Source organism: Apodemus sylvaticus, chromosome 13, assembly GCF_947179515.1.
Source record: "Apodemus sylvaticus chromosome 13, mApoSyl1.1, whole genome shotgun sequence".
NCBI classification, from domain to species: Eukaryota; Metazoa; Chordata; class Mammalia; order Rodentia; family Muridae; genus Apodemus; species Apodemus sylvaticus.
The window spans coordinates 33049118-33069905 of record NC_067484.1 but is presented as its reverse complement, the minus strand read 5'-3'; the positions used below and the strand labels follow the sequence as shown (position 1 = coordinate 33069905).

At 45.0% G+C, this 20788-nt stretch overlaps 2 protein-coding genes across 3 annotated transcripts in view; both read right to left on the bottom strand.

Moving 5' to 3' along the window:
* Fech (ferrochelatase) overlaps positions 1-20444 on the bottom strand; it is a 32901-nt gene extending 12457 nt beyond the window's left edge. The window contains exons 1-5 of one of the 2 annotated variants that reach the window (XM_052201391.1): positions 20264-20444; positions 14266-14389; positions 9363-9482; positions 5733-5881; positions 755-889 (exon numbers count right to left, since the gene is read on the bottom strand). In XM_052201391.1, coding sequence (XP_052057351.1) covers positions 755-889; positions 5733-5881; positions 9363-9482; positions 14266-14389; positions 20264-20330 — 595 coding nt within the window. In that variant the 5' untranslated portion in view covers positions 20331-20444. The remainder of the gene's footprint in view (positions 1-754; positions 890-5732; positions 5882-9362; positions 9483-14265; positions 14390-20263) is intronic. The other variant, XM_052201392.1, reaches the window with a different exon arrangement.
* Positions 1-20788, bottom strand: part of Nars1 (asparaginyl-tRNA synthetase 1) — a 581145-nt gene that overhangs the window by 533377 nt on the left and 26980 nt on the right. The window lies entirely within an intron of this gene.

Genomic DNA, 20788 nt, shown 5'->3' with positions numbered 1-20788 from the left:
CAAAACAAACAAACAAACATGAATATGGTCTCCCAAGCTTCTTTTTATCTTCAGTCAAATGTACACAGGACAGCAAGGAGCAACACATTACAAGACCAAGAGCACAGACAAGTCTGCAAAATGCTAGTTAATTCAAGGCCTCACATTGGTTTTGCTGTTGTTGCTGCTTTTATTTATTTGGGTTTATTTGTTTTTGAGATGGGGTCTTACTATGCAGCCTTGGCTGTCCTAGAACTTACTAGGATGAGCAGGCTGGCCTCAAACTCACAGAGGCCAGCCTGCCTTCTTCTGGGATTAGAGGTGTTAGCCACCATGCCTGGCTAGGATGGAGTTTTAGGTTAACTAGTAACTAACCCATAACTGAAGGAAAGACAAACACAAAAATAAAAATAGCAGTATTTTACATATCACATGGACACTTTTGTTTTCAAAATAAAAACAGCCATCCCCTCCCTTAATAAAAATTTCCAGGTAGACATAAAAATAGGTTTATGATATAAACCTAGAAAATGATCTGTTAACCAACTGTATTAAAGTAGTAGCCAAGCACAGCCACCACCCAGCATTTGTCGTTCTCAGCTGACTGGCTGATAATTCCAGAAGCGTATGAGGCACACAGTTTCAAGGCAACTGGCCTGGCCTCTTACGTGTAAAGAAGACGGGCTAGATTGGCATTCAAATTGCAAATCCCATCAGCACTCAGACTCCTGGGCTAACTCTGCCAGAGGTACAGCCACCCTGGAGACATCCTTACCTGTGGTGGAGCAGCTGTACTGTGGATACTGTGTGAAAGCAATGGCCCTTTCTAGTCCGTCTCTCTCCATCTCTTCAATTGCCTCTTCTGTCAAGGGATGGACGTACCGGAATCCAATATAGTATTTGTGAGGTGCTATTAGGAAGCACAAGCGGAAAGGAGGAGGGATTAATCTTTATATAGATTCCTCAGAGTCACCAGACATGGTGCAACAACCAGGACAATGAACGACTAACCTAATTTTCTACAATGCTGATATGGTAGCAAGTTAGGATATTCCCGGCATCCTGTCCATCATTTAGCAGGCACAGGGACGCTGGGTTATTCTCTGAGATCTGTAGTCCATACCCACCTCATATTAACATGATCATCTTTAAAATGTAAGCTATTGTTCTTAATTCTCTGCTCTCATCAGGCATAAGGAGACTGAAGAAAAGAGAGGAAAAAAAGAACCCCCAAATCAGTACCTAGCTGGCTGTGGTGGCATAGCCTTTAATCCCAGCCTCGGGGGGGGGGGGGGGCCTCTTGTGAGTTTGAGGCCAGCCGGGGTTACACAGTAAGATTTCGTTCCCATTTTAGATTTTAGTACTCCTTCTCGGCATGTGCCGTCTTTACTGAGCAGAGTGGCATGTCTGGGACTTCCAACACTCAGGAACCAAGAACAGGAGGCCAAGTTAAGGCCAGCTGGGGCCACAACGCAAGTTCACGGCCAGCCTGAGTTACATTGCTAGAACATGTCTCCAAACAAAACCAAGCAAACAAACAAGGGCTGCTGGGGCATTGCAGAACAGGACTCTGATCACAGCACACAGAGCCTCGGGCAGGACAACTGCGTCTGAAGTCAGTGTGATCCAGGGCACATTCAGGGCCAGTACTGAGTATAGAATGAGAAAACTCAGGAGAGAGAGAGAGAGAGAGAGAGAGAGAGAGAGAGAGAGAGAGAGAGAGAGAGAGAGAGAGAGAGAGAGGACTTCTGAGCATCTCTCTCAGTTAAGCCCTGCCGCCTGGCCTGGAGGAAGCAGGGAGCAGCAGGCATGCCTTCAAGAAACAAAGAGCAGCCTCGCAGCAGCCCGGAAGAGGCTCAGGCCAACTGCAGAGGATGTTGTCCAGCTGTGCAGTGGGCTCCAGGTTCCCAGCTTTGTGAGCTGTCACCTATGCTGTAGTGGGCTTTGGTGACACAGCTGCATCTGAGGCCTGTAAGTAACTCTTACTGTAAGAAGCTCAATAAAACTCATTGGTCCACCGGCTTATCCTTATTTTGATCTATCATCTGTTTCCTATTTGGGGGAGAAGATGTTTGTTCATGCCTCTCCAGAAGTATTGTCACCCAAGAAGACAGTGACTTGCCAAAGGGTCATAAGTACCAAGGCCCACTAATGGCTAGGAACACAAGGAGAGCTTCCAAGGTCCAGAGAAACAAAAGGTAGCTCCCAAGGGAGGTGACCTGCTGCCTCAGTGAACGCGCTCAGGCAAGCTGGCTCCGTAAATGCAATGTGCTTATCTTCTTCCTGTATGCAGCTGCCAGTGTACACACAGGCCTGAAGGATGGACAGATGGATGGACAGATGGATGGATGGATGGATGGATGGATGGATGGATGGATGGATGGATGATGGATGGACGGACGGATGGATGGGTGGATGGGTGGATGGATGGGTGGATGGGTGGATGGATGGATTGATGGATGACATACAGGTTCAGGAATCAATGGGTAGAAGCGGAGGTAAATATACAGCAAATGGAGGACCAAACGGAGGAGAAAAGACAATTTTATGCTACATTGAGGGATTTAATGACTTGTCAGGCAAGCCACTGAGCTTAGCCCCAAAGTTGTAGTGAGTCCTGGATATTTGAAAACTAAATCTCTAGAGGACAGAATGCTCAATCACTAGGCTAAAAAGCCACCTTCCCAGCAACTTCAAGTATAAAATGACTACTATGGCCCTTTGATAGATTACACAAGCGGGGGGAATTCATGGCAGGACCTGCCCGCATGCTAATTCCTGGCTTTGCATTCTATGTCCTTACAGTAAAATGACCAGGTAATAAGTGGGAAACCACTTTTGATAGAAGGTGGGAAGGTGTCCTGAGACTCTGTTCAGCCAAGCTGGGAACCTGAAGCCATAGAACGTCTAGACATTCAACAGCTTCCTCACGGTGGCCAGAGCAAAAAGGTGAAAAGGTGGGAAGGAGGCATTGCATTCCTGTCGGGTTTGTTATTCTTTGCTGTTTTGGGTTGTTTGTTTGTTTTGAGACAAGGTCTCTTTGTAGTCCTGGTGGTCATGGAATTCACTAAGTAGACCAGGCTGGTCTGGAACTCACAGAGATCTGCCTGTCTTTGCTCCCAAGTGCTGGGATTAAAGGTGTGGGATGCCACTCCTGGCTTTTCTTTCTCAAATCTGGTATCTGATATGGTTCTTTATGGGGGTGGATGCTATAATAACAAATAAATCAAAGGACTGTTACCTTTCTAACTCTTCTTCCCATTAAATAAATTGCACATCGAATTCACAACCACGATAAGCTGGCAACAATCAGAGTTTGTTCTCTACCAAGTAGGGGTGGGAAGAGACAGCTAAGGTTTTCTGCCATATTTAAAGAGATGCATTGTGGCCTGAGTGGAGGATCTGTGCACAAAAGGCCCCTGGGCCACAGAAATGGCAAGATGCAAACCTGACAGTCAGAAGTGCAGCTGAACAATTTTCTAAGTGTGGTCTGCCAAGGGAGGAGAAAATGGTGCTTGGTGCAATGGGACTGGTGTTCTCGCTGAGAACGTCCCAAGCCGATGTTCAGTGATACTTTCTCAGAGAGTCCTGCCTAACAGGCTGTCATCCTTGAGGGTCCTGGGACCATCAGCTCTTGTCCTGAGTCTGAAGCTGTAGAATGCATTTACAGCCAACATACGCCCTACGTGGAACTTTTTCAGTTTTAACGTTTCTCATCATCATGCTGGTTTGCTTAGTCAGGTTGACACAAACTACAGTCACCTGGGAAGAAGGACCATCACTTGAGGAACTGCTGCATGAGACTGTTTTGTGGGAATCTATAGTGCATCTTCTTGACTGAAGACACACAAAAGGGCGTGGCAAGCTCGCTATTGGCAGTGCCATGCCTGGGTAGGAGTCCTGGATGGTATAAGAAAGCAGGCTGAGCTAGCCATGAGGGGCCAGCAAGGAAGCAGTGCTCCTCCATGCCCTCTGCTTTAGCTCCTGCCTGGAATTTTTCTTTAGATTCCCTCAGTGATGGACTGCTACACGGAAGTGTAAAATGAAATGAACTTTTTTTCTCCAAGTTGCTTTGGGTCAGTGTAGTATCACAATGACAGAGAGCAAACCAGGACGCTCATAGTGGCTCATGGTTATGATATGGGACCGTGTCCTACAATCAAGTATGCCTTGGATGGGAACAAATGTAGCATCTGTAGCTCACTCTTGCATTTAATGGCTCAGTCTACATCAAGGCTATCACAGGTTACCAGATGTGTGCAGTTAGAGCCAGGCCAATGCAGCAACTCATTGCCTCATCTGTTGGTTGGCTGTTGGCCAGAAGCTTGACTGAGGGCTTCCCAGTGACTCCAGCTAGGCACTTCTCTAAATGCTCCTCTAACTATCATCCAACTAGAAGAAAAGGCCACAGCAACAGTCTTAGCCTCTGTGCACGGAATATTGCTTCTTCTTTGCAATCTAGCTCAAGTTAACTTTAAACTTCCTTTTGAAACACTTTCCGACTTTTTGGTTTCTTTACTTGTAACACTGCAAGTAAGAAAGTTTTACAGTCAGAGGATAATGCCTTGAGAACTCAGTCAGGTGACTATGAATTATGTACTAATAGAAACTCACAAATCAATGGTTGCTAGTACCAGAACCAAGAACACGGATCTGTGAATAAAGTACGTGCAGTACATGCATGAAGACGCAGCACATACATGAAGACTCAAATTCAGATCCAGTAACACATAAGCGCTGGGCAGGCGAGGTGGCCACCTGCAACCCCAGCACATAGAAGGTAAGCGAGCCCAAGGCAAGCTGGCTAGCTTAGACTGACTAGATTGGTGAGCTCTGAGTTAAGCTGAAAGGCCCGGCCTCAGTATATGAAGTGGAGGACAATGGAGGAAGACAGCAAATATTAACTCTGGGCCTGCACATGCACCCATCCACGCAAATATGCACTGCACACACACGTGCTCCCACCATTGTTGCAAATATGCAATGCATACAAAACAGCCACACACACACACCCTCACACTCACATACACACTCACACTTTTTCTTTCTCTCTCTCTCTCTCTCTCTCTCTCTCTCTCTCACACACACACACACACACACTCACATTCTCTCTCCTTCTCTTACATACTCTCTCTCCCTCCTTCCCCCCTCTCTCTCTCACACACACACACATACACACACACTCACATTCTCTCTCCTTCTCTTACATACTCTCTCTCTCCCTCCTTCCCCCCTCTCTCTCACACACACACACACATACACACACACTCACATTCTCTCTCCTTCTCTTACATACTCTCTCTCTCTCGCACACACACACACACATACACACACACTCACATTCTCTCTCCTTCTCTTACATACTCTCTCTCCCTCCTTCCCCCCTCTCTCTCACACACACACACACACACATACACACACACTCACATTCTCTCTCCTTCTCTTACATACTCTCTCTCCCTCCTTCCCTCTCTCTCTCTCTCTCTCTCTCTCTCTCTCTCTCACACACACACACACACACACAGACACACTCTCACACTCACACATTCTCTCTCCTTCTCTTACATACTCTCTCTCCCTCCTTCCCCCCCCCTCTCTCTCACACACACACACACAGACACTATCACACTCACACATTCTCTCTCCTTCTCTTACATACTCTCTCTCTCCCTCCCTTCCTCCCTCCCTCCCTCTTTCTCTCTCTAAAATTCTACTTTAACAAGCCTAGCACTGCATTCGTGAGAAGAGCACACCTGTGTCGGGGGACAGCTCGTCCAGCAATTTCACCATGCCTTCTCCTTGCTTGGAAGTCCACATCTTGATGGGGGATCCACCTCCAATCCTGCGATACTGTTCTTGAATTTTGGGGGTTCGGCGTTTAGCGATAAATGGCGCCAGCTTACTAAATCATTGGACATATAAGTAAGCAGATTTTATTCCACCTTTGCAATTTCAGATACATTTTCTACTCACTAAAGAAGAGATGACTAAAACTTCTTGAGGAGAGACAAACAAGACCAGCAGTTAGGACTGTGGCTGCGAGGCCCTAACAATTCAGCATGGACCTGAGAGCTCTCCTCTGCATTGCACAAGTGTTCTATCCTGCATTCTCTGGAAACCTCACACCCATGACTGGGATGCTGCTAGCTACCATCCTACACGCTGAATCTACACCTAACAAGAATCAGGGGAGAAAACACAGGAAGCTTACCTTGGTTGTGTGGGTGGAGTTTGGTTCTGTAAATCTGGGCCCTCCTAGTGCTAGGGAAGGACTCTGTCACTGAGCTGAGCCCCATTTGTTTTTAACTTTGAGACAGAATCTCACCGTGTTCCTTGGACAGCCATTGAACTTACAATGCTGCCCAGGCTGGCCCTGGGCCTCTTGCTTCATCAAGTCTAACTCACACAGGGCTCTTTTAAAAGCATTTTTTGTTACACTTACTATTGTGTGTGTGTGTGTGTGTGTATGTGTGTGTGTGTGTGTACATTCTGGTACAAATTCAGTGGACAGAGGACAATTTGCATGAGCTGAGCTGGTTCTCTCCTTCTACCATGTTACTCCCTACATGATATGTATCACGCAAACATAACAAACAAACAAACAAATAAAATGCAAAAAGAAATTTATCCTTTGGTGTTACATGAAATAGATTTTGGTGGAGCAACATAAAGCTTAAGTTTCAAGCAAGACTTTCTGATGCATCTATAAATATTGAGTGCAATGTTAAGAAATTTCTCTAGAGGGGGCTGGAGAGATGGCTCAGTGGATAAGAGCACAGACTGCTCTTCCAGAGGTCCTGAGTTCAGTTCCAAGAAACCACATGGTGGCTCACAACCATCTATAATGGGATCTGAAGCTCTCTTCTAGATTTGTCTGAAGACAGCTACAGTGTATTCATAGAAAATAAATCTTTAAAAAAAAAAAAAAAAAGAAATTTCTCTAGAAAATAATAAGTAGCTTTTACTTTCTAAAACAAGTACCACTGCAATTATACATTACAAAAAACATCTCTCAGCAGTGACAGAACTGGAGTTAAGAGATTAGAAAGCACTGTATTGAACAGAGGCCTCAGCGATTAAAATATTAAAATTCTTGGGCATCAAAACCTCGCTTTGGGACTGGAAGGGTGGCTTAGCAGTTAAGAGCATGTGCTGCTCTAGCTGAAGACTCCAACTCGGTTCCCAGCACCCACGTGAGGCAGCTCACAGCCGCCTGCATCTTCCATACCAAGGGATCTGACACCCTCCTCTAGATTCCTCAGTGCTGTATCCATACATGCGCACACCCTCACACATAATTTATAATAAAAAGTTTCGGTGCCGGGCGGTGGTGGCGCACTCCTGTAATCCCAGCACTTGGGAGGCAGAGGCAGGCAGATTTCTGAGTTCAAGGCCAGTTTGGTGTACAGAGTGAGCTCCAGGACAGCCAGGGCTATACAGAGAAACCCTGTCTCGAAAAAATTAAATCCAAAAAAAACCAAAAAAAAAAAAAGTTTATTTTTGAGACTGGGTTGGTCTCACAGAGATCCTCCTACTGGGATTAAAAGTGTGAGACACCACACCACCACCAGACTTAAAAAAAAAAAAGTCACTATTGTACAAAGCCATGTATTTCTTTACATGAACATCCAAGCACACTCTGTGCTAAGGCTAAGGCAAGTTTATCTATAATCGTACCAAAGGCCGTACCTTCCTAACACTAAGAGCGCCTTCGGAACACTGTGTGACTTGCCATTTGCTCTATTTAAGCAAGGCAGAGGTGACTGTGGCGCTATGGCTGGGATGATTTGGAGGGATTCCGCAAAGGTGGGAAGGCTACACACTCAGCCTTCCTAGACACCTGGTCAGCTCCCCAGCATCAGGGGTGTTCTGGCACATCAGCAAACAGTCAGCAAGGTGGACATCGCTTCTAGCAACCAAGTTAATAATTTCTAAGACAAGAGAATTAGGACAAAGGGAGGAGATTCCTGTGACCTGACTAACAAGACAACAAACAAACAAACCTATGAACTGAAGCGGAAATCACTTTCCAAAGAACCTATCAAGGCTGCGCTCTCAGGTTCAGACACTGCTCTTAATAGGATGTCTGTGGCTAGGCCGTGGTGGCACGCACCTTTAATTCCAGCACTCGGAATTCAGAGTGTAAATTCCAAGCCAGCCTGGTCTACTGAGGGAGTTCTAGGACTGCCAAGGTTACCCAAAAAACTTTGTCTCGAAAAGCAAAACAAAACAAAACAAAAACACAAACAAAAAAAACCCCAAAACCAAGTATGTGTGTGTGTGTGTGTGTATGTGTGTGTGTAGAAAGGCACATGTATATTCCGGTGCGGGTGCAGAGGTGTGGGTGTGTGCTTACTTGTGTGTCTATATAGACCAGAAAAAGACCTTGAGCATCTTTCTCCGTACAGCCACCACAGGCCTGGAACTCTTAGGCAATCGAGGCTGGCTGTCAGCTAACCCTACAGCACTTCCTTCCCAGTGCTGGGATTACAGCTGCAAACAAACAAACAAACAAACAAACAAAGGACGTGGGTTCCAAGAACTGAACTCTGAGCCATCTCCATAGTCCACACTGCCATCAATTTAACAAAATGAATGTCCATCCCATATGGCTGCATCTGTAGCCAGTGATGTATACAAAACAGGGTCACATTGTAAACAACTGTCTACCAATGAGGTGCAAGCCAAGTAAAGATATAATCCAAACAGTCACGAGAAAATGGATCTATATAATCTGTTATGAAACAAAACACTGTTGTGAAAAAAAATCTTGAAAATGACAAACAAGGTGGGTCAGCCAGCACTCACGTCTGTGTACTAAAGTGGGAATAGACACACTCGGGAAGCACACGGTATTTCAAATAGAACAGGGATAACATCTGGCTAACTGTGCTGGAACTCTAGGTGACGGGGACGTTTGCTTTTTAGTGTAAATATATTATTTGCATACTTACAGGAATATACAAGAGTTAATTTCTTTATTGCAAAACTTCTTTCGAAAGGAAATGACAGAAAAGGAAGCAAGGAAGGAAGACTGGAAGGGAGGAAAAAGAAGCCATGATCCACCGTCAAGTACAGGAAGTGATGACCATTGCTTCTTCAGTGTTAGTCAGCGGTCAAGGGCCAAACACAAACACATCTTTACAAATCTGTAACACCTTAAAGCTATTTTAGGCGAGCTTAGACAACTGTAACTCCCAGGGCCTGGAAGGAGAGGGCCCAAGGAGAGGGCTTGCTAACTGGCTCTCCTCTCCTGCTGCAGGGCTCCACATACCATCTCCTTCTGCTTCCTTACAGAAGACACAAGTGCTGCTGTGACCACAGCCAGAGCTGCACAGATGACAAATGCACCGATACACAGCATTCCACACAGCATATCTTACTTTTGAATGGGAAGTGTCATGAGGTCTCGGTCCAGGAAGAGCCTCTGAAGGAAGTCTTGAACTTCTCCAAGGGTTTCGGGGCCTCCCATGTTTAACATTAATATGCCGGTTTTTGGCTTCCTACACAAGATAAAACAGTTCATTGCCACACTTCCATTTGCTCCAGGGCAGAAATTACTTCAGCTGATAAGAACCCACAGGCCCAGTGCTGACATCACAGGGCGTCTCCTCAGAGACACAGAGGGCCTCCACTTCTTCACTGACCCACCTCAAACTCCAACCCTTGTCTCTAGGCCCAGCCCTATGTTGGCATCAATTGACCTCAATTTCTCTATTTTCCTGTCAGTCTTGAACAAAGATCCAATTCTTTAGAGACAGAGAGTTTTAGAAATCAAAAACTGTTCAGAGGCCAAAAGACCTGTAAGTGCTAGTGCATCATAAGTACACAGGTCTGACTTTCCAAAGGTTAAGGATGTTTTGTATGCTAAAATTAAAGTCCAACATGTTACCTTCAACATTATTTGGTGAACTCAATGTGTAAAGCACATAATACAATCTACCACAGAATGAGTTCTGTTACACGGAGAAGTGTCCCTCTTTTATTTGAACACCTTGATGAGTCTATGGCTTGCCCTTTCATCTGTTCCCGCCTCTTCAGTCACACAGGAAATTATTGCTAAGCTGAATAGGTCCTGCTTGCTTTCCCCTCACTGTAGAGCACTCTCCTGTGGGTGTTTAGTAAGACCCCTAGCCTCTCACATTCTGGCTGGTAACATTACATACCCTGTAAGAGTACACTTATGTGCTAACCTGGCTTGGTTAATTCTTGTTAAAAAAAAAAAATTAAAGAACAGAGTCACTCGGGAAGAAGAAACATTAATAGAAAAACTGCCTCCCTCGCAATGGTCTGTGTGCATGTCAGTTAGACATTATCTTGAATTGATGTGCGGTAGTGTGACCACTGGGCAGGTGGTCCCAGGTTATATAAGCACGGCGAGCAAACCATGGGAAGGAGGCCAGTAAGCATCATTCCTCTGTGGTCTCTGCTTCAGTTCCTGCCTGGCTGCCCTCAGTGCCAGTCTGTAGTCTGCAAACCAAAGAAACCCTTTCCTCCCCAAGTGGGTTTTGGCTGGTATTTTGCTATAGCAATAGAAACCAAACTAAGATATTTCCTTACCTCAGAGCTATGACAAGCAAAACTGCCTCTAGGCCTTAGAGAAATAAGTTCTAATCCTCTTTTCACTAAGAGGATTATACCAAGCAATTATACTTGATGTTACAAAATTCTGTGTGTGGATATGTGGCACCTGTGCATGTGCACATGTACGGGGGACATATGTGTCCATCAGTGCACACACAGAGGCCAGAGGTTTAAGGTCTGCTGTCTTCTTTTATTATTTTCTACTTTATTCTTTGAGACAAGGTCTCTCACTGACCTGGAGCTACGAATGCAGCTAAACTGGCTGAAGAGCGAATGCCCAGGATCTTTCTGCCCCTGCCCAACTCCTCACGCTTGGGATTAGGACATGCAAAGCTGTGCTCAGATTTATGTGGGTGTAGGGCCTTCAACCCATACCGATCAGCAGACTCTTAACCCAGAACCATCTCCCTAGCCCCTACAAAACTTTTTTTTCCACACAAAAATGCTACGACTAGACAGGGCTGTTGAGTTTTCGTGCTCCTTAACATGCCAGATGCAATATCACCTGATGAGACTATGGTCTCCCCTAATCTTCCCACTGAGACCACCCATCTTTCCCCTGAGTTCTTGTCTTTTCACCCTCAAAATCTGTGACTCCTAATAAATTAAGTGCCTTTTCCTATGGATTGCTGCCAGTTAACAGATTACTGGTTAAGAAAGCCCAGGCTAAAAGACTTACCTAAGCCACAGAGGGTATCAAAGTGCAAACGGGATTTAGAACTGGGCTTTCCGTGCCTAACACCTGAGCTCGGAGCAAGAGTGGCTTTAAAGCGGATGTTGCTCTGCTCTGCTCACGTTTTGCAAACCCGTGTTGATTTTAAACATGAAAGAGTCGCATATGATTTGAAGACGCCCCAACACAGGGAACACTTAATCCAAAACTGTGTTGTGCATGGTGAATGGTGCATTAGCCTGACTCCGCTCTGTTTTGGAGTATAAAGTGCAAAGCTTTAATCAAGGGTCTCTGTCTCTTTTGCACTCCAGACAGAGCACACCTGAGACCAGGGTCTGCCTGGCCATGGCTCTTTGTCTGGACATAAAAGTATGCACAGCGGAAGACACATATTTTAAAACTTACTCTGAGAAGTTTAGATGCTTTGCTTTTGTTATAGTTTGGGAGTTTGAAAGCACAAAGCTTTTCCTTTGTACCATGAAGTGACCATCATAGGCACCAAAGCTCATTTGTTAGCAAACAGTTATTTTGTTCTGTGGTATCTAGACAGCACTGAAGAAGAACAATAGAGTCTCAGCTCTATACCTGCAATAGACCAGTGACCCAAGGATCTGTGCTATTTCTAGAACAGAAACAACAGGAAACAACCGAATCCACACCAAATTCATGCGTGTGCCCGTGCACAGCCCCCACCCCTACCCTCCAAGGAGACACACACACACAGAGACGGAGATAGAGAGAGCAAGCACACAGAGTCAGCACAAGGCTCCACTCTTGCATTTGTTTTATCTACAGCTGCCTTGACACTGCCCCAGCAAAGGTGAAGAGTAACAGAGGAGACGGTGTGGCCTCTAGAATCTAATAAATAAATAAACAACTATTTTCCTCCTGGAAGCCAGTGGACTAGTGCAGCTGCTGGTCTTAGCATTGCAGTTTAGCCCAAGTCAAGCACTAAAGAGCACAGGGTCTTCCAAACCCTTGGCATCGGAATGGTCCCCAAGCACACGCCTTACTTCAGCATCTCAACTATTCAAAACTAGATGTAACCAATGCCTGGAATGTGGGCTTACCCAAATTGTGACTTAGTGAAAATATTCCTAAACTACTCGAGATAGTTAAGACTGGCTGTCAACTTGATAGTATATAGAACCACTCAGGAGACAAGCCTTTGTGTGCCTGTAAGGGGATGCTTAGACTGAGTTAAGTGGGGTGGGAAGATCTACCTTAACCGTGGGCAGCGCCATTCCACGCATTCAGGAATGAATGAGCAGGAGAAAGTGAGCTAAGTGCCAGCACTCATCTCTCTCTGCTTCCTGTGTGCACGTGGAAAATGTGCCCAGCCACCTCACACTGCCGCCATGACGGACTGTACCAGTAAACTGTAAGCAAGAATAAAACCTTCTTTATGTTGACTTTGTAAGTTATTTTGTTACAGCAACAAGAAAAAACAACATAGAAAGTATGTGCAGATCCATGGTGACCGTAGATAAAAAATTATAAAATAATATGTATAGTATGATTGTGTGCCAGTAAGGATATATAAGCGCATAATAAAATACTAGATGGTAAAATTGCGATGACTTTTAAATCCTTTCTTTCCACCTGAGTTTTCTATTTTTATATAAAATTATACAAAGTCACTTAGTAGAACCTGATTTTATTTCATAAGGCCCCTTTTATTATTGACTTTTGTCATTATAAAATATAACAATGAAATAACTTTTCTTCCGGACTCCTCATCAAACCAGTTCTTCAGTTCACAGGAGTAATTTTCTTAAGTCTTTAGGGATCATAGGGACAGAGGATCAGTGTCCTGAGAGGCATGCCACCAGCCCAAGATGCTTATGTTTCCTACCTTACCCTCTAACTCCATATTCTTGGAAGATAGACCTGGGGGGGGGGGGAGATTTGGGAGTTATCCCTAATTCAATATCCTAAATCAACCCTAAAATCAATATCCTCAGTTTTGTAGCCTTCAATCAATGAGCCCATAGCACAAAGAAAAATAACCATCACAAAATGAAGACATTTCATTTACATGACTGCTCAGGGTGGTTTGAATGAGACTGTCCTCCGTAACCTAGGGCATGTGAATACTCGGTCCCTAACTGGTGGCACTGTCTGGACAGGTTTAGGAGGTCTGGCCTTACTGGAGGAAGGGTCACTGAGGTTGGGTTTCTAGATTTCAAAGACTCACAGCATTCCGGGTTTGCTCTCCCTACTTCCTGCTATGTTCAAGAGGGGAGCTCTCTGATGCTGTTCCAGCTGCTTTGCCTTTGAAACCCTCAAAACTAGAAACCCAAAGAAACTCTTTTATAAATTGTGGTTTATCACAGCAATAGAAAAGTAACCAATACCCTGTGTAACTCTAGAGTGACGTCTTGTTTGGCAGGAAGATAATGATGTCACAATGACTCAGCTAATTCCTTCTTAGATCTCAACAATTTCCCCTGTATAAAATGTGTTCTTCTAGATCACAGAGGAGAGGCCCTGTGGGCATCTATGACTTATGCTGCTGAAGAAAACATACACCGTGGTTACTGCCTCCACCCAAAAATAACAAGAATGAATGAAGTACACTCTATTTCCTTAATAAACTATAAGCCATGTCCATGTCATGGGCAATTATGTTCATTATGTGAAAAGCTAAAAGTAGTACTAGTAGAATCTCCTGGAGAAGTTCTTGGTAGGTTAACTACTTTTTATCCTATACAAAGCACTTGTTTTATAGGCATAAATATGTTCAGTTCATACATAAAGTTCTGGTATACACATAATTGATTTGCTATATTGACATATACCAAGGCCAGATTCTTACATGACTGAAGACTATATTTAACTATATATCCTTTGTTAATCCTTAAAACCTATTAACAGATGCTAAAAGGAAACCAAGAAAATACCATACCATTGCTAATAAATATATTAGATTTTTCTAAGTACCTCTCCCTGTAGGTTGCTCAAACCCACTCATGTTTGTCACAATAGAAAAGAAAAACAAAGAAAACCTTATGTGAGACAAAAGTTACCTCCTTTCTGGTTGAACTTGGGGTTTCGCAGCTTTGGCATGATGCACTTTCTCCGTGGTGGCTGCCACCGCAGCACCCGACTGGCACCTCCATGGCTGGCTGGCCCTCGAGCTGCCATGCACCACTGTGACAAAATTAAAGTGCTAGCGTGAAATCTAGTAGGAAAGTAATTTATTTTCAAGAGACCCTCCGGGCATAATTCCTGGCTTTAAATTTTAAAATGGTGCTATGGCAGAGGTGATTTCCCCAGCATCTCTGCAGGCAGGTAAATGCACTGAAGGTCTTTTTCTCCAGTGGGCTGGGGTATAAGCTTCCTTCTCCAGGGTTGCTTGATCTTTTTAGAAGTTAGCCATACCTTCTCACTATGCCCTGGATGCAAATTTTGCTCAGATCTCATCCCTAGAACCTCTGTACACTCAGAATATGTCCAAGTGTGGGACACAGCTCAGAGGCGAGGTAAGGGGCATTGTGGAAAAGGTCATTTAGAGTAGAAACTGGACCAGCACCCAACTAAGTATGAATACCATTTCTATCTTCCAGCCTTCTGGGTAGACGGGAAACTCAGAACTGCCCTATGCTCTGAGAATGAGAAGGGAGAACAGCACTCTCTTCTCAATGAATGCACCCTGAGGTGTAGAGTTCCCAGAGCCCAACACTGTCCATGACAGACCAGGCTCCCCAGAGCCCAAACTCAAGAATTCCCTCTCCCCTAAGCCCCTCCACCAATTCCAGAGTCTCTACAGGCTTCTTCCCCACATCTATCCATATGAGCAGTTTGTGCCATTCCGGGGAGCCAAGGGGTAGTAGGAAAGGGCTGGTAATAGGAAGAGAGGCAAGAGAGCTGACAGGTCAACATGCTCAAGGCCTCTTCTCCGCAGGAGGTTAGGAGAGTTCAAGACTGCTTTCCGGCAGTTACAAAGGAAGGCCAGTTAAGGCTTGCTATTCTATGTGAGGCACACATGTGCTCTTGGCCTGGGCTCCTCAAGATTAAAGGGTAGGCCCAGAAAAGAACTGAACCAAGGAGTACGCACGCCATGCTGACTTGTGATATTGAGTACTAGTCCTTACACAGACTATAAAGGTGAACTGAAACCACAAATTAGTGCTGAGGAAGATGATAAGGGACGGTGGTAGCTACCACAACCCACGACATACTTTTCTGCTCTCATAACACCAGGTTACAAAATAGTCTGGGATAAGTCATCTTCTGTTCTTACTCTCCTCTAAGAGCCCCGACGAGGGTAAAAAGTTCAGGCTGGATCAACTAGGTCTAAGTTCAGATCTTCACAGCTGCATGGCCTGAGTCAGACTACAATCCCACAGAGAGCCTTGATTCCCACCCCATAACAAGATGAGTCCTTGCTGGAGTAAACACTGAAGATTCAAGAAAAAACAAAAACAAAAACAAAACAAGAGGAATAGCCGGGCGGTGGTGGCGCACGCCTGTAATCCCAGCACTCTGGGAGGCAGAGGCAGGCGAATTTCTGAGTTCGAGTCCAGCCTGGTCTACAGAGTGAGTTCCAGGACAGCCAGGGCAATACAGAGAAACCCTGTCTCGAAAAAACCAAATCAAAAAAAAAAAAAACCCCAAAACAAACAAACAAACAAAAACCAAGAGGAGTGCTCTGTAACATCTGTCACATGACAGGGGCTGGCACAATATAACAGTTTCATTTGGAAACTTCCAGAGAAGAGCAACCACACACCTGTTCCATCCAACTTCTTTGAATCATCCAAATGGAATAAAACAGGGGAAACTGGTATCTCCAGCTCGCCTAGATTTCTTTATATCCAGATTGCAAATGTTCACGTGGTGGGACATGCCTGGGATGGACATGTTCACATGATGGTACATGCCTATGACATACATGTTTATGTGGTGGTACATGCCCGTGACTACAGCACCAGCAAGCTGAGGCAGGGGGGATCTTTAATTTGAAACCAGCCAGGGTTTGAGCCAGACTCTGCCTCAAAACCAATAAATAAAACTACCTCATGCACACTCCCAACAGAGCCCACTAAATGAGTTTATGCCAGGGAAGCCTTACTAAATGAAGGCAGAGTGGGAAGACGGATGTAAGTTCAATCCCACTCACATGAAGTCTCAAACAACACACATCCCCTTGTTTTAGACGTTTAAATAGGAACTACATGATGCAGTCTAACCAGGTATTCAATCATGCACAATGTCTCTAAGTCCCTATAAAAAGGAGATTCCATCAGGTTCTTTGGGCCATGACAACAGAATTCTGACTGATGGTCATGAATAAATTTCTGTGAACCTAAAATAAGTAGGGGGGAGGGCAGGGGGAGGACCAGATTATTCCCCAGCTATTTTAATTATTTATTTATTTGTTTGTTTGTTTGTTTGTTTATTAGGGTTTCCTAGTACAGTTTCCAAGCTTCCTAACTATTACCATGCCCTTGCTAGGGTGGGAGGGCAGGGGGAGGACCAGATTATTCCCCAGCTATTTTATTTATTTATTTATTTATTTATTTATTTATTTATTTATTTATTTATTTATTTGGGTTTCCTAGTACAGTTTCCAAGCTTCCTAACTATTACCATGCCCTTGCTTGCAAACTTCTTGTCTGCAGCTGACTAAATTTGGGTACCGATAAGGGATCCTTCCTCCTGAGACTTACGATTACCATGCCCCTCTAAACACATCTCTAAAACATCCCTCTCCAACTACTGGGCTATTACAGATATGGAAGGGTACAAGCAGCAGGTGGTCAGAGGAGATAACCGAAGAGGTGAGTAGGCTCAAAGTGTCATCCACGTGTATAAAAATGTCACAGAAAAACCCATACACACTGTACAAAGTACATATACTGACTAAAATGAAATAAGATCCTATACTATCTCAGAAGCAGGACTGCAGGGGTAAGGAAGCTTACTCCCGAGATTTGGCCAGTTATTCTGATATTGTTGTTCCAAAGGATTGTAACAATGGACAGGAAAAGACTGTCACTGTCCCTCTCCCAGCACTGTACTGCAAATCCGTGTTAGGAGAACTTTCAAAACCAATGTGATTTCCGAACCATTTAAAAATTAAAATATGGGCTGGATACATGGCTCAGCGGTTAAGAACACTGACTGCTCTTCCAGAGGTAATGAGTTCAAATCCCCAGCAACCACATGATGGCTCACAACCATCTGTAATGGGATCCGATGCCCTCTTCTGGTGTGCCTGAAGAGAGTGACAATGTACTCACATACATAAAACAAAGAAACAAATCTTAAAAAATAATTAATTAATTAATTAATTAATTAAAATCTATCAGGACTGGGGAGCTCAGGGGCTAAGAGTACCTGCTGCTCTTGTAGAGGACCTGAGTTCAATTCCCAGCATCCACATCTGGCAGCTTGTAAGCACTTATTCCCTAGTTCCAGATCCCACACCTGAAGTAGCTGCACTCACATGAACAAACCCCCATACATACATGTCTCACACACACACACATACATACACACACAATCTAAAACAAATCCTCAAAAAGAATACAAATTTTACTTTGAGCATATAATGAAAAAATCTCCGTGTATCATATTGATGACAGTCTGCTTCTATATATATTGCAGAAATGAAGCAGAAGATATTATGGGTAAGTATATGTAGTGTAAGCATAAAAAAAAAATCAAAGATGAAGAGTTGCCTCACTGCTGACAGCACTTGATGCTTTTGTACTGGACCCAGTTTTGGTTCCTAGCACTCACATGGAATAGCCCACGAGGACCTGTACTCCAGCTCCAAGGGGATCTGACCCCTCTGGCAGGACTCTGTAGTCATATGCACATATGTACACATGGACACAGAGTTAAAAATAAAAATAAATTTTAAGTCAATGGACATGAGCATAATTAAACCATCCAATACATAATAAACTGTAATTTTGTAATATTTCAAAATGTACAAAGTAAACTAAAGTGATCACATACATGAAAGAGAGTTTTAAAAATGTGCACAGAGCCAGGTGGAGGTGATGCACACCTGTAATCCCAGCACTCTGGGAGGCAGAGGCAGGTGAATTTCTGAGTTCAAGGCCAGCCTGGTCTACAGAGTGAGTTCCAGGACAGCCAGGGCTACACAGAGAAACCCTGTCTCGAAAAAACCAAATACAAAAAACAAAAAACAAACAAAAATGTGCACAGATCCACAGATCTATGGTTCTTGACTAAGAAAATACCGATTTTCTGTTCTCTCTCTGTGTGTGTGTGTGTGTGTGTGTGTGTGTGTGTGTGTGCGCACGTACTCAAGTGCATGCACGCGTGCATGTTATAACCACTGGAGGAAGCATCTTATTAATTCTAAATGATAAAAGATATAGAAGATAAAACTGTTTTTTTTTTTCCCATTTTGCTTCCAGAATTCAGTTGCAGAAATTACTCAAATTTTCTCTTAGCTAATATTAATCTTTTCCGGTCAACCAAAATGATAAAGCTACGATAAGGTGGTAACTTTTTAAGGTGCTCACTGGAGTGTGAGCAGTTAGCACAGAAATTCACAACTAGTTCAAGTGCAAAGAACAACACGTTCCACTGCCAATGGCCCTATCTTAACCTGCTTCCCACAAAGAGCTTGGCAGGAGAGGGAGTAGGAAGACTCGCCAGGGCAAAACACCGCCGCCAGAGAGGACAGGACAGCTGCACCATGATCTCACTGCAGCTGTGGCTGCTGCACAAGACTTGCACAAGATCAAGCCAGCTAACATCCCACCGTCACGTGGGGAGGCTCCTGAGCCCCCGACCCTGCCTAAGAGCTTATGTCAATTGATGGCCTCTGGAGAAGGGGGAGTCAGGCTCTTTTTAAATGTGTGGCCCCCAATAAATTGACTATGCTTTAGTGGGGGTTCCACACCCACGGGTGTATAGATAGCATAAAATGGATTTACCAGTTAAAAAAGGTGGGGGCGAGGGAGTTGGGAGGAGGGGGCGCTGACAGTAGGAAGGATGGGGAGGGGACGTGAATCTTGAAGGTAGGAGAAAAACTGGAGGTAAATCTGACCAAAATACATTGTAAGCATCTATGAAATTCTCAACGAATAAAAAATATTTTTTTAAAAAGCACTTGGGGCCTGTCATACTGTTGGAATTGAGACATTCTGTGGTGTTTTGAATCCTTTCGCTTAGTCACTTCTGACATACACAGAAAATAATTTCACTTCTCATATTGTTTCATGACCTTCAATCTGTTGGACTTTATTTGCCGCTGGAAAGGATGGTGAAAGACAAGATTAATTAGGTACTTCCTTGACTGGCACTGTCCCTATCTGAAAGATAATACCGTTTGTTTCCCAGTGTCCTTAGGGAACTGATCTTCATTATGCTGTGTGTGGATGTTCAAAGGAGAATTTCTCCACCGGAAGGAGGTGCTAAATTGACATTAGGAAACTCCTTTGAAATAGGTCAGGTCTAGTCACCATTCGAATTCTTATTAAGTGGGCTCATGGTTTGTGGCAGTCTTTTATGTCAGTAACTGAGGAGCTCTATGCTCCGTACTTCACCTGCATCCCAATCTTCCCGGCAAATAAGTTGAGGCTATGGCTCAAAGTGTCCTTGCTTATTTCTGTCCCAATAAAGTGTGGTTCCACCCAGGATCCCAGCTCATCAAGTGGTCACACCCTGAATTCACGAACTGTACCAGCAACACTGGAGGTCTCATTTGTTCTCCAGATATCCCGCAAAAACAAAAACAACAAAACCAAAACAACTTTAGGCCTCCCCGCGGAGGGTCCTGCTACCCAGAAGTCGTGGCAATGGCTTGGGCAGAGCAGCAGTAGGCACGGTGATAGCCATCAGCAGAGAGCGAACAAGGCAGATGCCAACAGTGATAGTGACAAGGACGCCTACGGTTCAGGTGATAGGTCCTTCAGAGACCTTACAATGATCACTAAATCAGCCACTGCTCGAGCCCCCCAGCTGGCCCATGTGACTTGAACCCGCGGCCTCCCGGACGCGCCTCACGTTCGCGAACGCAGACGCAACCCAACTTACGCGGCTCGCGGAGCAGAGCGCCCGCAGCCCGCAGGGTCGCAGCCATGTTGGCGCTGGCCGAAAGCATTTCCGGGACGGCCAGGGATCCTCTGCGGCGGCGCTCCGGCAAGGCCTGGAAACGCCGACCTGGCAGCGCTCCGCACCCGCGCCACAGCGCCCAGCACTTTCTCCGGCAGGGGCGGGGACAGCAGGAGATCCGCCCTCGGAGGCGTGGCCGGGAGGGCGGGGCTTGTAGGCCAGGGCAACTAGAAGCCTCCCGAGCTGGCAGCTGCAACAGGCCGAGATAAGGCCAGAGACTCGGAGACTGGCTCCTGCCACCACGGGTCAGCGCACCTGAATCCCGCTAGGTCCGCAGCGCCGGAGGACCTTCCGGTCGCCCCTGCCAACCTGGTTGAAACTGGAACGACAGCCACGACTCAGCAAAAAGACTTTCTAGACGTTTACATAACTGTCTTTAGATGTGCCCATGTTTTTGCCTCCCTTCTCCAGTTTGGTTGCTTTTTGCAGACCCTTTCTCCTTGTCTC